The sequence below is a fragment of the Clinocottus analis genome, unplaced genomic scaffold (assembly GCF_023055335.1).
Source record: "Clinocottus analis isolate CAN_PGR_092001 unplaced genomic scaffold, fCliAna1.0.p SCAF_14, whole genome shotgun sequence".
NCBI classification, from domain to species: domain Eukaryota; kingdom Metazoa; phylum Chordata; class Actinopteri; order Perciformes; family Cottidae; genus Clinocottus; species Clinocottus analis.
Window position 1 is genome coordinate 4,531,269 of NW_027175865.1, and position 14,699 is coordinate 4,545,967.

General features: G+C 39.9%; 1 protein-coding gene across 1 annotated transcript; it reads right to left on the reverse strand.

Annotated features, from left to right (window-relative positions):
- Window positions 1–603: 603 nt before the first annotated feature.
- slc44a4 (solute carrier family 44 member 4) lies at window positions 604–13,618 on the reverse strand. The gene is made up of 22 exons (XM_068576400.1): window positions 13,405–13,618; window positions 8,913–8,961; window positions 8,640–8,713; window positions 6,859–6,937; window positions 6,660–6,759; window positions 6,425–6,556; window positions 6,213–6,273; window positions 5,962–6,082; window positions 5,421–5,504; window positions 5,027–5,139; window positions 4,605–4,727; window positions 3,957–4,056; window positions 3,660–3,752; window positions 3,373–3,475; window positions 2,762–3,021; window positions 2,351–2,445; window positions 1,920–2,023; window positions 1,682–1,755; window positions 1,484–1,554; window positions 1,184–1,278; window positions 1,002–1,086; window positions 604–762 (listed from the first exon to the last, which is right to left on the reverse strand). The coding sequence occupies exons 1-22, from the start codon at window positions 13,442–13,444 to the stop codon at window positions 644–646; spliced, it is 2,175 nt and encodes a 724-aa protein (XP_068432501.1). The 5' UTR covers window positions 13,445–13,618; the 3' UTR covers window positions 604–643.
- Between the last annotated feature and the right edge of the window lie 1,081 nt (window positions 13,619–14,699).

Sequence of the window (14,699 nt, forward strand, 5' to 3'; positions counted from 1 at the left end):
TACAAAAGAAAACTGGTCGGACTGTTTTTTTGATCAGTTATCAGAGGTTTTAAAAGAATCAGTTTACTTGCTTTTGTTTTCATAATGGTAGTCTAATAGATAAACAAAAACCCAAAGATTGGAAAATGATAATATCAACCAAAAGTAGTTAACGGCTGTGTCCTTTACATTGATGTTCATAATTTTGTTGATCAATAACATTGGTCATAAAAATGTTTTGTATTTTTAAAACAATCTTTTATGTGTACAACAATACATTACAGAACTTATTCAGAACTTTGTTTTTGCAACTGATATAAATTACATCTTGAAAGAGGAAAACAAAAGCCACAAACATTGTTTAAAATAACTGAAGAAATATTTTAGGACTTTGAGATTAATCAAAAGATAAAATGCCAAATAAAAACATATTTTTAACAAATGTAAAGTCAAGCAAGACACCTTGCAGCTTAAAATGTCACATTACCTACATGCACATTCATTCTTTCATGTTCAGCCATAAATACTAAATGCACATACTGAACAAAAACAATAACAATTTAAGAATTCAATAGTGCAAAATTAGCAAATAACTTGTTTGGAGTGTTAAAAGGGTCGAAAAAATATGGAAATGTAGCGTTTATTCAAAGGCGTAAAAGGATGTTCAGTCCTTCCCTCTACCCTTTTTTGGTGTTTTGTTGGATTTGCTGAGGATCTTCATGAGGTTTTTGGACATAAAGTACGGCCTCTGCTGAGATCCATCGTTACGCTCCAAGTCCTCCACTGTGAGAGAGACACATTCAGTGTCATGATGAAAACAGACAATATGTTATTGTTTCTGTCTGTTTTGTTGTTTTATTAAAAACCAAACTATCCAAGTTAGGTGTGTAGTAGCGTCTTAGCTTTAAATGTTCAAAATTAACTAACAGAGTATATTTGCGTGTTCAAAAATCTGCTCCTCGTGTTGGTAGTATTTCTATAGCTTGAATGGGCCACGCTCAGTAGACTAAACATGTACTCACAGAAGCAGAGGAAGAGTGTGTCCACACACATGCTGTACACACTGAAGAATCCATGAGCTATGAGGTAGCTGCCAAACACCACAGTCTACAAAACATCGGAAAACAGATGTGGAGAAAAAGGATGAGACAAAGAACAAACTGTGATTACTACTAAAAATGGAGAAGAACCATCGGTGACTTACAATAATTGGCATCCAGTAGTAGTTGAGGGTTTCACTGCGGAAGGTGTCGCCCGGTAGCAATAACCGTCCAGAGAAGAAGAAGAAGGCCAATATGCCTGAAACAAGATTAAGATTTCAGCGTCTCCTCTCTTTCCTGATGCTTTCATCGACATGCTCATTGGGCTTAACTGTATTGACTGTAAAAATGTGAGCAGTAATTCCCAAATTTAAACAGTATTGTGACGACCTCCCTGACGGATTGCTCTCCATGCCGCCTTCCATCAGGACCGCTCTGAACACAGCTCAGGGCGTCATCCTTACCTACTCCTGCGACCACCAGGAGCTTGCCGAAAAGCAGCAGCAGGTCTGTCACTTTATCGAGCACCACGACCCTGAAGGGGACACACAGAGTCGGGGAAGTAGAGTCGCTCAAACGCTTTCAAATGTCTTCATTGTTGTGACCAGGTCAGACAGAAATAGAGCCAGCTGGCTTTGAAAACACAAGACTTCACCACAGACCTCACTACATTTCTCATGAGCAGCAGGAAAGCATTTTTGGCTGAGACGCAGAAGTTTTTCCCATAAATTGCAATCTGTTGAGAAAACAAAATGGTTAAATATTCACTAGAAAAAGCCCAATTTCATCTTTTGCAAAGCATGTTTGTTTCCCCTTTAAATAGTTTCATGAATAGCTACATAACAATAGTAACAATTAAAATGGAAGGGATCAAGAGCTGTGAAATAATGTTTTGCTTACCATGATATACGCGTTCCTGTTAAGGAACTTGATGAACTTCTCCAGACACCAGAAGCAGCACTTCAAGCAGCACAAGATGAAACGTGCAAATTGATTCTGCGCCCCTGGAGACAGACAACCAAAACATGTTCAGTAGCCCGTCATTTGTTGAACGCCATTAACTTTAATACATTCCCATCAAGCAACACTCCGCCCTTCAGTTTGTCTGAAAAACTCCAAATAGTGTGCTGGATAGTGAAATATGTCATAGGATTTATTTATTATACCACAAAGACTAAATATTGCACTGAATAAAGTGCACTTTGATGTATTGCCAAGATTAGGAGTTATTCAAACAGAAGCACAAAAATAAACTGAGCAGTTAGAATATGTTCAGTATTCATTAAAGTAACACAGACACTGAATATAAGATGAAAGTATGTCAGCCGTACCTCTCGTTTTGTGGTCAATGTACTCCAGAATTATCCTGGCTATCTGCACTATGGTCAGGATCAAAGCACCAAACGCCAAGGAGCCAACATGGTACCTGAAATGAACAAAACGATTAAGTCTGACGGCCAGGCAGAAGTCTGCTTCCCTTAACGGTTATGTGCAGTTCTAATGCGTCCTCGAACTGCAGTCCGCCAGTATGTCCTGTGATGTAATATAATATTAACTTTAAGGTAAAATAAAAAAAGCTTGCCTTCTCCACAATCCTCTGTGGGATATAATGTGATCGTGTCAGTAGAATTACTGGACGACACTTTGGGAATGCAGAATTCAGTTTTTTGGGACATTTTTGACATTGATGGATGCATGTGTTCTTGCAGGAGTTTAACCACTGTATCAGCTCATTAACCTACCTGAGTGAGCGTATAAAGCTAGCGCTCAGTGGAAACATGGGGATGTCATCTGGTTTGGTGAAGGCCCAGTAGTAGGAGGCAAAGGCACCCGCCAGCGTACACTGCCCCAAGGCGATGACGAAGTTGACACACCAGAGGAAAGCCACGGCGTTGTATAGCTGTAGGTTGAAGAGGTTCCTCTGGAGCGCACCCTCATTGTTGTATTTGATGAAGATGCAGTTGGTTGAGGGGCAGCCTGGGTAGTCAGACGAGTTGAAATTCTGAGAGGGGGAGACGGGAGAATGGACGAACCAGAAAGTGAGAAGGGGCAGTGCGGGTCGAGGAGTATGAACGATGCGTCTGAGCATCAATAGTATGACGTTTTATCATATCAGACCATGTTTCTGGTGATTGAATGTGTTATATTTACCTTTTCTAGATGGCTGGTATTTTAGTTGTACAGGGGAAACATTTTTGATATAGGTATATTATAGTTGTGTAACTGGTGATTTTAAAGCTGACAGCCAGCCAATTCCTTCTACTGACTTATTCAACCAAATGGAAAATGTGTGAGGTGTTTCCACTGCAGGTCACAGTGTTTATACACACTGGGTCCGATCCTGCCCACTCACCTGAGGGTCACAATCCACAGTGCCATTGATACTCTTGCAGTCATCAACCATGGAGTTCAGAGCCACTATTTTGTAGATTGGGTCTCCCGAAGTGGCCAAATATCTACAATCATCAGTTTAAGCAAAGAACAGATTCTCTGGCCGGTAGAAGGGATCGTAGAGTAAATAAATAAACACACAGTGGGTGACAGTCATCTCATAAACATTCTCACTATAATCTAAAAATGCAATGTGTAGTTAACAACATGCATGCAGACACATACGCACGGGCATACATGAAAGGATACAACGCAGTGGTGCCCCAGTAGGCGACACACACCACCAGGAGAACAAAGGTGATCAAAGGGTACAGCATAGAGGACATCATGTGACTGATTGCTCTGTGGTATACGAACACACACACCACAAGGTTATGCCAAGGCCATATGCACTCTTCAAGGAAAGATTAAAAAAAGGATGATAATAATAAACTAAACATGGATTAGATAAAGCTGTAAATGAATTCCCTTTAAGATAAGGAACAGGCGTGGGTTTGTATTCGGTGATGTCATGAATGAGATGTAATGTATGACATCAGGACTAACTTGCTGGACTCCTGGATTAGAGCGAGGGCTATGAGGATCCTTGTCCGCAAGAAGATGATGGTCAGGAAGATCATACCCTCTACCACAGATATGATGATCACTAAGAGGGAGGGGTCGGGGGAGGGGGGGGGGGGGATAATACAATAGCAATATTAAATATACAGGTGAAATAAAAAGTATATAAATAAAGTATTTAATGTATTTATATTGCACCAGTTGAACGTGATGAAACTGGCCAAAGTGATTAAAGTGATTAATGTTTGGAAAAACCTGCGACTTAAGAATGACAAATATCCAACATGAATCTACATGTTCTGGTGAGCAATAGCCCTTAAATCAGTGTTATCATTTATCAGACGCATTACACAATGTTATAATTCAATTGGTGTTAAAAACAAGACCTGCGACTAGTGCGTAAACCAAGAAGGGTTTTATTGCATCTATATTTGGATGTGGTTCAGTATTTATGATGCTATTAGTTATCTCCCTTTTATACCTCTCATTTCCTTTGTACTGGTATTTGCCTGAGTAAAAGCTGCAATGTCAAAACATGGCCAATACATGTTTTGACGCATGTATTTGCATTGCCACTAAAAACTAAAGTACAAAGACTTGTTTTATCACCCAATTGTGATGTTTGTGACTCACAGAAAGCCAGCCAGGTCTCTTGGACTTGCAGGTAAACGTTGAAGTTGGTGGTGAAACCAATGTCCGTGATGGAGGCAGACTTTTGCTTGTAGTTAATATATTCCCAGTAGCAGTGCCATATACCTGTGAGAGAAACATTCCAACAACTCACAGGCTACTTTTAGAGGAACGTATCATTTTCTGATAACAAATAAGCTGTCCTTATTGACTTTGTGTTCAGGACCAGTATAAAACGGGTAACTTTTGACCTTCACGTCTTCGTAACTGAGGTTAAACACGTGAATATCAAAGCATAAAGGAATGGAAGGAAATTGTATAAATATTAATATTTCTTTCGATATCTATATTTTTGGTGCCAAATCTGTTTGCCACCCCAAAAATATCTACTTTTAGCTGAAAACTGCTATGGTTTGTGTTTTTACCATATGCCCCAGTACCCAGGACTCCTATGATGAGCACCCACACCATCACTGGAGCGGTGAATCTCAACAGCAACAGGAACATCATACTGACCACCATGGCTATTAGCAGAGCACTGAGAGGGGAGATGAAACATTTAGACAGAAAACAAACAAGAATAGGATTTATTTATTTTTGAAGGTTGATTATCAAAAAGATGAACTTGTAAGACATATATAATACTTATTGGATTGCATCAAAAGTTCACAATAATCTCAAGAATAAATTCTTTCTGTATTTCTGCCAATAGGTGGCAGTGTGTGTGTGTGTGTGTGTGTGTGTGTGTGTGTGTGTGTGTGTGCGTGTGTGTGCGTGCGTGCGTGCGTGTGTATGGTGGAGTTCATCAAGGCAACTCACACAAGGATCCACGGCCATGACGTTGCAAAATCCTCAAAGATGCGGACACCAATCTCCCTGGCATTGAAGCCATTCACAACGTCCCTATTGAAGACAAAAACAAGGGCAATCTGCGTTGGTGACAGAAAACGGACAAACAATGAAAACAGCTTCAGAACACATCTGCAGCTCCTGTTGGAAACTACAAAAAACAATGTAGTGGTAAAGGCTAGAGTAGTGTGGTAAAGATAAAAAGATTTTAAAAAGTGAGCGATAACACAAGACACTGCATGTCCCAAGAGAGCATTTTACGTGGCAACTAAGGCAACAAGAGCAACTACTACCAGCTGCTACACTAAAGATCAACACAAAAACTCATGTAACCATTTACCCTGAGCTGGTGATGAGGAGGAGGAGAGAGAGAAACAGAGTTACTAAAGAGAGAGAGAAAGAGAGTATGTGTATGTGTATATGTGTGTGTGTGTGTGTGTGTGTGTGTGTGTGTGTGTGTGTGTGTGTGTGTGTCTCTTCATATGATTCAAGAGCAGGTGCTATAGCTTACCCAGTGCCGTTCTTGATTTGGTTGACCGTGTCATTCACTGAGGATGGTAATCCAGGAATATTGGCAAATTCTGATGGGATCTTCCCCAGTGCCATGATGTCGGGCAAACATCTACCCAGCACTGACGATGGAGAAAAGGAAATCAGCTTGAAATTAGTTCAATTACACTTCATTACAAAAGTTCTCTAATATACTTAGGATAACAAATCATCAACCAATGTATATGCATATAATGTATATGTTTCCCTTACCAGATATCGTGGGAATGCTGAAGAAAGGACACAGCTCCCTGTCCACAATTTCTTTAACAGGCTGGAAAAAAAACATTATCATGCCATCTTAAAAACTTACTTGTGAATAGATCAAAGTGTTACTGATTATAAGGAAGACAATATTTCCTCTTGTATTTGTGATTTGGGGCTATATAAAATAAACTAAATTGAATTATAAGAACAAAACGTGCCAAGTCGGTGGTTTTCAGGTTTAAGGACGGCACGCAGAGGCTTTGTTTGAACACGTCTGCTGGTTTCACGAGTGGGAGATATGACGATGCTCCCACAGCCCAAAACTGATCGGGACAGTTTTCCACGCACACCTGAAAGGAACAAAAAAAAGATGATTATTTCTGGTACACTGGAAAAGTATGATCAGCAGACCCGTGGATTTTAAAACAACTGAAATCAAGCAGCCTTCTCTACCTGTGTGGTCGGACACTGAAAACCATTGAGGGCTGTTGCCATGATGTTAACAGATGTGGCACATTTGAGAATATCAAAGTACAACAGTTGGGGTCGGTGTCTGAGGGAGAAAAGGCAGGAAGAGTCGATTTGGAAATGCATATTCATGATATGTAGTACATAGATATGATATAAAAAGGAGAAAGATAGATTGAATTACTCATTTGGTCCATTGCCACAGAACCATCCTGTTGAGTTTCTTGGATAAAGAACATGTCTTGGATCTCCAAAGAGCCACGCTGATGGGAAACACACACACAAACACACAAACACACACACACACACACAATAAAGTAAATCACCTTATGTCCATTTTATGTTCAGCACTGTAGTATTCTGCATTGGCACAAAAACTGCACTTTCCCTGCGGTCATAAAAAACTTTAAAGATGTTTTGGCAACACTGCAAATATTTTTTTGTATCATTCTTTATCATCACTTATGTTAATGCCTTTAACATATTAACAATTATAAAAGCATGTGCAGTGGAAATAGAGTTAAAATGTCCCATTTAGGTCACAACATATTTAGTTGTTTTTTTTTTAACCTTTACGGAACCAGATAAATCAATTAAGAGCTAATTCTCATTCATAATGACGATCTGGCCAAGAAGGCAAGGACACTTTCGGAATGATAAGACTGATGAATTTGCTGGAACATAAATTGTGATTACTGAATGAGATATTGAGTTTTAGTGGGGGATAGTTATATCAATGCATTATTACCAACAATGGAAGAAGTATTTCAGCCCAATCACAAGCGGCCACAAACATTTGACAGGATGCACTTTAGAGTTTAGATGATCATCCCTTTTGCTCCTACGAAGTTTGGTTTGATCGCACAAGTCGTAGTAGACGAAAGCAAAATGTATTATGTCAATGAACTTTTATTGTTTCTTCATCTGAGCGAAGCGCACACAGCTCTTTCTTGTATACCTAGTAGAATATCTAGTACAAAGGAATAAATGCAGCCCTTTTGTACCAACACTGGCCAGTACATTTCTCTACTTCAGTCCGCCAACAAATTAACCTTGGCTAACCAACGTTTTTAACCGGTCTCCATTGGAAGAAAGAAATGATTATTCGTGACACACTCAGCCACTGACACATTCCTTATCAGGCCCGTGTGTTGACTCTAGATAAGAGAGAGAGTTGGAGTGTTGAAATGAGTTTGATGACGGGGCAATACAAAGCCGCTGACGGGATGTTCACATGGAAATCAGCTGTTCATACGTAACAATAATGTATTTTTGATGATGATCAATCAAAGTATAGGTATTGAGAATCACTATAGTTGAATTCAGAGTAAGGGAAGAGAGGAAACCAACAAACACAAAAAGCATTGTGTTATGATGCAGCACAAAAGGGATTAATATAAGAAACCAAATCCAAAATCTTTTGAGGCAGTGATGCTGATAAGCATCCATTGGATGCGTCGAGCTAGCCGTAGTGTGAGGTCAGAGACACACAAACGGTCTATTTCTGATGTTTTGATGGAGCAACCAGATTTTGAAACTTTGACAGTTGTAACAGCCTTGTTACTTTGCCAGTTAGGATCTAAAGCTATTACATCCAGTAAGTCATTGTGGTGAAACCACGAGCTGTCGTCTTTACACTTCAGTTTCTGTAATGTATAAAAACAAACTAGATCAAAATGTGTTCATTTGTGAGCGTTAGTGTTAGCGTTGGAGTTTGTCAGTAAATTTCGTTAGCTCATTTTCTCCTGTTCTCAATTTTGGTGTTGAGCTTAGTTTCCTATACAAAGGATTGACACAAGAGAGAAGTATCAACTTCTCATATTACTCTGAGCAAGGAAGTGATCTAACTTATTTCTAAAAAAATAGGACCTGTTTGTTGAACAAACAGAACGGACAAGAATGGCCCAGAGAGGAGGTGTTGGTACGACACCCAGGCCCGTGTTGGTTGTTTTTGGTTACTCTCACCTAAAATCCCGACTACTATGTAGCCGAGGATGACGGCCATGAACAGGATACAGAAGATTATATCAGTGCATTTTCTGATGAAGAAAAGAGAGACAGCAACAGGTTAAAGTGAGCAGGCTGAGCGTTGCTTTGACGTTGGCCTCGGGGGTGACAAATGTGATTCTATCAGTCAACAGAAACTTGGCAAAGACAGAAACAGCTCGGTGGAGGATTTGGGGATTAAAAAGGAGTTAGTTGGTGGAAAACAGCCAGTAGTTCATGAGACCGATTTACCTTTTCTTCATGGGTCCATTGAATGCTGAGTCAAAGTGAGCAGGTTCTCCTGGGAAAAGAAAACAACATTGGCTTTTATACAAAGTACATAAATCGCCGACTAGTACACCGTCATAATCAGTGTGTTTGGTTTCAGCTTAAGTACACGTTAGTTTATCTCGCTTTAGTAATGTCACTTGATCTACAATTCCCCCTCAAGGAAATGCACTGCTGATTAAATCTTGAGTGCTGTACCTATGGGATAGGGAAGTTAGTGTGCGTAAGAAAATGTAATTTTTTTGTTCAGTTTGTGCGGTGCTTACTGTGAACATTTTCTCGTCCGTGTCTTTTACGGTCATTTTCTTAGAGTTAATGAGTTACGGTGCAAGTGATTGAGGAAATACTTTAAAACAAGAGAAAGAGTGTTATATGTTTATGGGATAGTTACTCACAGGTGATTTATAATAAAAGAAGAGGAAAGAAATGTCTCATGGTTGTTTCCTGGAAAAGGAGAGGGAGAGACGGCCAGCCGGAACGAACAATGAAATAAAATGGGTGTCGCTCACAGGCTGCTTTCCCTATGAACTAAGGAGTAGTTGGTTCACGTTAGATCCTTCGTGTGATGAGAGAGTGCAGAGGAGAGGATCGGAGTTGAGGCCGATTTGAATATCATTTTAATTCAAAGTCTGTCTTTTGGAGGAGGAAGAGTGGATGTTTGATAATTTTAATGGGTTTGTCAATCAGAGAACTTGTTTGAGGAGATCCCAACTGAAAGTCTGCCTATAATGACAGACTTCCTCAGCCTCTGTTGCATTATCCGGTCGGGCAGGAAATACACAACAGGCTGCTTGGAGTGTGTCATATGCAGACACCTTTTGGAAGGCTGATAATACAACAATTGACAACACTGCATTTTTTTATACCTTTTTGTGTTCCAACACTAATGGAAAACTGATACTGTTCAAGTGTTGTGACTTAGAGCCTGAACTTACAACCTGAAGAAAAAAACGTGTGCAGGTGCTACTTTGGTTATGTGTTGGATTCCCATGGGATACACGCAAATACTAACATGCGCTCTACATTTGATTGGTCTGCAGGTATGGACATTTTGATGGGCAGCTCACTGTAATCATTCTTCTATTAGCTCGAGCTTAATGATCTGCACTGGCGGTAATTTGAAGTGGGGTGAATGGAGAACACAGTGAGCAGCCTCTCGTGCGAGGACTGCCGAGCAAGATGCAAATATACAGGATGCAGGTGGTTTGTAGCTTCTCAGTCGCCCCAAACACACATTCACAGTGGGGCTTCTGCAAACTTTGACACTGAGACCACGAAAATAAATAAAAAACTAGGTACAGCGAAGCAGAAATTTCACGTCTAACATAAGATGGGCTCTCTAACTAAATGTTAACCACTACATTGCTTTGTGTAATATTTGTTATGGATCTTATGTAAACATCAAGTGCAGGTCAATAGACAGCCACACATAGAACCATAAATTTGACATTCCACACATCTCAATACACATCAACGCCTCTGTGCTATTTCCTAAGCCCTCATGTGTGAATATAAAAGGAACAATGTTCTCATCAAAAAACCTGTTCATCCGCCTTTTGTCATGCCCCCAAGTGTCAGATTTCAGCTCTGTTAGGATACAACTGTGTCTGGAGTGAATGGGTCACTGACACTCTGTGGAACAGTAAAATGAGACATTTAAGTTTTTATGCCCTCGTAAAACGCTGGAGAAAAGCTTTAAACCTTTAGACTTTTTTGAATCTACGCTTTGAGAGAAGGTCATCACTTGACCTTGACTGAAGAGGGAAGGGTTCTCTTATTTTAATTTGTTCTCGTCGGTGAATCAACAGTGACTCAAAACATGCGTCACGTGGGGCAACCTATGAGGATATTTTATATACCTTGTATAACGAGGTCATAATATTGTAACGTGTGTTTTTTATACAAGCCACCAGGTTAATTGGTAACCTGCTACCAAATAACTATCCTAGGGGAATATCCAAGGGGAAAAGAAAAGAAGTAAAAGAGTCATCGCTACAAAAAAAAGTGTAAAAATATGACGGGACAGGGTACCTCGGGGTCTTGTTCACGAGTGAGGGTAAGGTGGAGCGGGAGATCGACAGGCGGATCGGTGCGGCTGCAGCAGTAAAACAGGCGATGTACCGGTCCGTCTTGGTGAAGAGGGAGCTGAGTCGGAAGGCGAAGCTCTCTATTTACTGGTCGGTCTATGTTTCAACCCTCACCTATGGTCACGAACTCTGGGTCGTGACCGAAAGAACGAGGTCGCGGATACAAGCGGCCGAAATGAGCTTCCTCCGTAGGGTGGCCGGGCTCAGCCTTAGAGATAGGGTAAGGAGCTCGGACATCAGGAGGGAGCTTGGAGTCGAGCCGCTGCTCCTTCGTATCGAAAGGAGTCAGCTGAGGTGGTTCGGGCATCTAATCCGGATGCCTCCTGGACGCCTCCCATTAGAGGTTTTCCAGGCACGTCCAACTGGGAAGAGGCCCCGGGGAAGACCCAGGACACGCTGGAGGGATTATATCTCCCGGCTGGCCTGGGAACGTCTCGGGGTCCCCCAGAACGAGCTGGAAAATGTTGCGGGTGAGAGGGATGCCTGGGTCGGTCTGCTGGGTGTGCTGCCACCGCGACCCGACCTCGGATAAGCGGCGGAAAATGGATGGATGGATGGAGGGAGGTTTGGTAGTTTTGCTTAACAAATGTCACTCAGCAATTAACCACTAATAAGTCACCAAATACAGATTTATTTTAGTTTCACATCTCATGGAGAGAGTTGCTGAGTCTGCAGGTGTCTGTTAATGAATCAAATTTAGTTCCTGCTTGCCAATCAGTTTGAAAAATATATACATATATATTTATTCAATACATTTTTAATTCAAACCTAATACCAAAACATTATACAGAAGGAATGTTTTGTTTATGTGTGATGAACTTTCAAAAAATAGACACTCCAGCTCTTTAGCTTTATACATTAGCGACATTGACTAGCTTGTGATCTTAAATGAGACGCAAGTCTCTTCCCCTCATTGCCTCAAGCATAAAACAAACTTTATGGTCAACGATTTGCAGCAACAAGCCCTCGCAAGTCACTCATTTCCAAACACAAAGTGTCTTCACATCTGTCACAGGAAAACAGGTTGCATTCGAAATGTGGAACTGCTCTAAACAAGAACAAAGCCCAGACAGGTTGTACAATAAAAGGGCCAAACTTAAATTGGCCATAACAGTCAGTCTTTGTTGAGTTTAACAGAAGGAGTTCTACTTCCTAATGAAGGCTGGTACGACCGTAGGGAACTCGCATGAAGTAGAATAACAATTAGAAAAGGTGATGAGTGAATGGTGTTAAGGCTTTTTTGTTAACAGACGGTGTCACCAAGATTAGTAACCTAGTCGTGTCCTTTGATGTTGTTATAAGCTATTTGATGAGACATCAAGTTGGATATTTACTTTCAGGGACCGTTTGTTTACTGTGATCTTTGCAAAACCTCCCAGACTGTCAATAGACTTGATACAGTGAAACATACATCTGCTGCACACATGACAATGTTTTTTAAAAATATTTCAGCAGATGAAACTTTCTCGTCCGTGTCTTTTACGATACTGTACTTTTCTTTCAGTTTTCTCCATCACAACAACAGTTATTCAGACACTGAGCTCTATTTGAGCAGACACAAGTAGTTCATGAACAGAAGAACAATCTGCGACTATTGTGGTTATCAAAAAGATAATATATGTTTATTTTCAAGCAAGAATAGGTTTGGATTCCCACCCAGTTTTTTTTAAATATTATTGTCAATTGAATATCTGTAGCTTTTGGACTGCTTGCTCCAAACTATTTCAAAACGTCACGTTGTGATGAACATTTTTAACCATTTTATTGACAGTTGTAGAGCAAACAATTAATTAATAGAAAGAAGTTGGAAGATTTATTGATTACATTGAGCTAGAAAACCATGAATTGATTAGACGATGATAAAAAATGAGTCTTCAGCAACTACCGACAGTGTGGGTCATTTCCCAACCCTCTCTGACTTGTGACCCCTTAAAAGAAATCAATGTGTAACGTTACTTGTCACATGCGTCATGTCGTAATTATGTATTAATTAGAAAATATCCCATTGATTTCAACTCAAAACTTCCAACTCATCTTAAACATTTCCTCTTCCGTCGGATAACTGTCTGGCATATTTTAGCTGAGCTACACATATGTTACGACATAATTCAATAAATTGGTAATAAACCATGTTCATTGAGGATAATGGTGGCCCTCAACAACATCAATCGACAGGCCGACGTGTGGCCTCTTTGGCATTATTTTACTCATAAACAGTGACGCTGAGTATTGCTGGATTTAAATGAGGACTAATCTGGTGTAAATCTCGATTTAAAGATGTAGTCTCAACGTTCGTTTACGTGAGTTTAACGTATGTTTTGTTTCTACCAGTGAGCCCTGTGAGGAGCTGGAGGGTGATGTCCACTTACCGTACTCGGAGTCCTGCTTCGTCTCCCGTTTTTTCCCCATGTCTCCTCCTCGACCGGACCTCCGCCTTTGTCCTCCTCGACTTCTAAAACTCTGCTTCCTTTTGCTCTGAGTTATCGTAAAACCTTCTTACAAAAAGCTAAAAGTGGGTCTAAAATGAGCTCCGCCGTGTCAGGGCAGCCATGGTAACTAAGTTTGGAAATCTTTTTCTTCCTGGAACTTGTAACTAGGGAGTGACGACACGCGCGCACCTGCAGAGGGATGCGCACCTGCACGTGCTATCAAAGATTGTTTTCGTGGAAGGAGGAATCACTCTGATTGGATTGTAAAACAAAACAAAGCATGAGAGTAAGAATGTAACAATGCGGAAAACGCAAGCGCAGAGTAGGTTTAATTTTGAGGTTGTACCTTTTCAATGCAAATATACTACCCACTACATTTATTTGACACATAAAGTATGCTCATTTTTAGGTTTAGAAAAGTATTACAAACTATGAATCAAATAGTATATTTCGATATCTTACAATAGGGTTAAGATACCTAGCAGTATATAAAGTATATAAAATGTGCTTCAACTTTACTAGTTGGCTATGTGATAAAATATAGTTGTAACACCTTCATTATTTCCATTTATCTTGCTTTTGCATGCACATGAATTGTGCTTTATCAACTTACCACATTTGTAACACTTTATAATAAGTACACACATGAGAAAACACTGAATCTATCACTTATACATTAATTTTAAGCTGATTCTGATTTATAAAGCTTTGTTAAATGCTATTCTGTAAGGTGTTTTACTCACAGCTGACTGACAATAACAGAATCATCTGCATCATCTTTAAAATTGTCCTATTATCATCCCTACACATACTTGTGTAGGGATGATAATAGTTTGGGGTCACCCAGACAACTGACGGTTGGCGAACCTTGGTTAACCTAACTATTTGTGTAGGGGATGAATTAAAAAGGCAAAAGCACACATGATGATGATGAAGATTGTGTGACACTTACAGCTATTGTTTGAGCTTGAGATTTATAATAAAACAGGAACAGTTACAGTGTTTTATCAGTTTGTAATAAAAAATGTTTTTATCAGACAATTTACTTCAAACGAAAACTCTCCAAGGTCATAACAACTCTACTAAACTGTTGACATACTTTCAAATGAATAAAACAGGTTCATTATTTTTCGTTCACATGAATATTCATAATAATGACAAATAATATGTTATATTTAATAACAGTGTATTAAATAGACAGTGCGTAACATACACCACCGTTCAAAAGTTTGGGG